Genomic DNA, 1,093 nt, shown 5'->3' on the forward strand with positions numbered 1-1,093 from the left:
CGGCAGCTTGTCCCAGTGCCCGCCCCCTGCCTGCTGCCCGACCTGCCTGTGATGCTCTGCCTGTGCCCACAGGTCCATCGCCTGGTTCTGGTGGACGAGAACCAGTACCCACGGGGCATCGTCTCCCTCTCCGACATCCTCCAGGCCCTTGTGCTCACTCCCGCAGGTATCGATGCTCTTAACTCTTAGCCCGCGACGCTCCATCTTTCTCCACTCGCACCCTTCATTTCTCTCCACTTCAGGTAGGCGCTGTCCCTCACCACTATGCGCCTGTCCCCTCCCCACCACTGGGTCACCTGCACCTTGTCACCTCCCTGCTCGGGCCACCTGCCTCCACCCCAGCCAAACGGAGGAGGCTGGGGCTGGGGTCTGGCAGCACTGGGTGCCCAGGTGGGGATGGCAGGACCTGGATGCTGCTTGTCCCCGGGGACACAAGGATCATGGGGGATCCCTTCTGGCTTCCTGATCCCTGGTGTTTGTGAGGAAGGATGGGGACACCTGCCACGGAGACACCTCCACCCAGGCAGTGTGTGGGATGCAGGTCTTGCAGGTCCCTGGGCTTTGGGCTGGATGAGGGGTTTGGGGAGTGATGCATCCCAGGACAAAAGCCCTTTTTTGACACCCTGAGACCTGAGCCCCTGCAGTGCCCTTCCTGGGGAACACACATGGGAAAGAACTTCACTCAGGTGTGCCATCTGCCACCAGCCATGTGCACGTGCACAGCATGGCTGACCCATGGTGGCCCTGGCCTCAGAGCCTCTGGGACTGGTGGTGGCCCCAAAACTGCCTGCTCCAGGGCCAGGGCTGGCTCCCGGGCTGCACTGGGATAGCTCGCCCACGGCCTGGTGAGTCCTCACTGGTGATGGGTGGGCACTGTGCTGGCACCCACCATGGCACACATTTAGGGGTGAACTGGGGAGGCGGGAGCTTGCCCCGGTGTCCAGCTGCCTCCCAAAGGCAACGATGCTTTTTGGGGGGGTGGTGGGGAACAGGCTTGGGTCACCCCATGCCTACCCTCGTGCCCACCTGTTCCCCCAGCAATGCTGAGCTGCTACATGCAGAAGGAGACTAGGGGGTGGTGCGTGTTCACACA

At 62.9% G+C, this 1,093-nt stretch overlaps 1 protein-coding gene across 1 annotated transcript in view; it reads left to right on the plus strand.

Annotated features, from left to right (window-relative positions):
* LOC104472280 (5'-AMP-activated protein kinase subunit gamma-3-like) overlaps positions 1-189 on the plus strand; it is a 2,240-nt gene extending 2,051 nt beyond the window's left edge. Inside the window, exon 9 of the mRNA XM_010087878.1 lies at positions 67-189. Within this exon, the coding sequence (XP_010086180.1) occupies positions 67-189 (123 nt within the window). The remainder of the gene's footprint in view (positions 1-66) is intronic.
* Positions 190-1,093: the final 904 nt, after the last annotated feature.

The sequence above is a fragment of the Pterocles gutturalis genome, unplaced genomic scaffold, assembly GCF_000699245.1.
Source record: "Pterocles gutturalis isolate BGI_N339 unplaced genomic scaffold, ASM69924v1 scaffold37476, whole genome shotgun sequence".
Classification (NCBI taxonomy): domain Eukaryota; kingdom Metazoa; phylum Chordata; class Aves; order Pterocliformes; family Pteroclidae; genus Pterocles; species Pterocles gutturalis.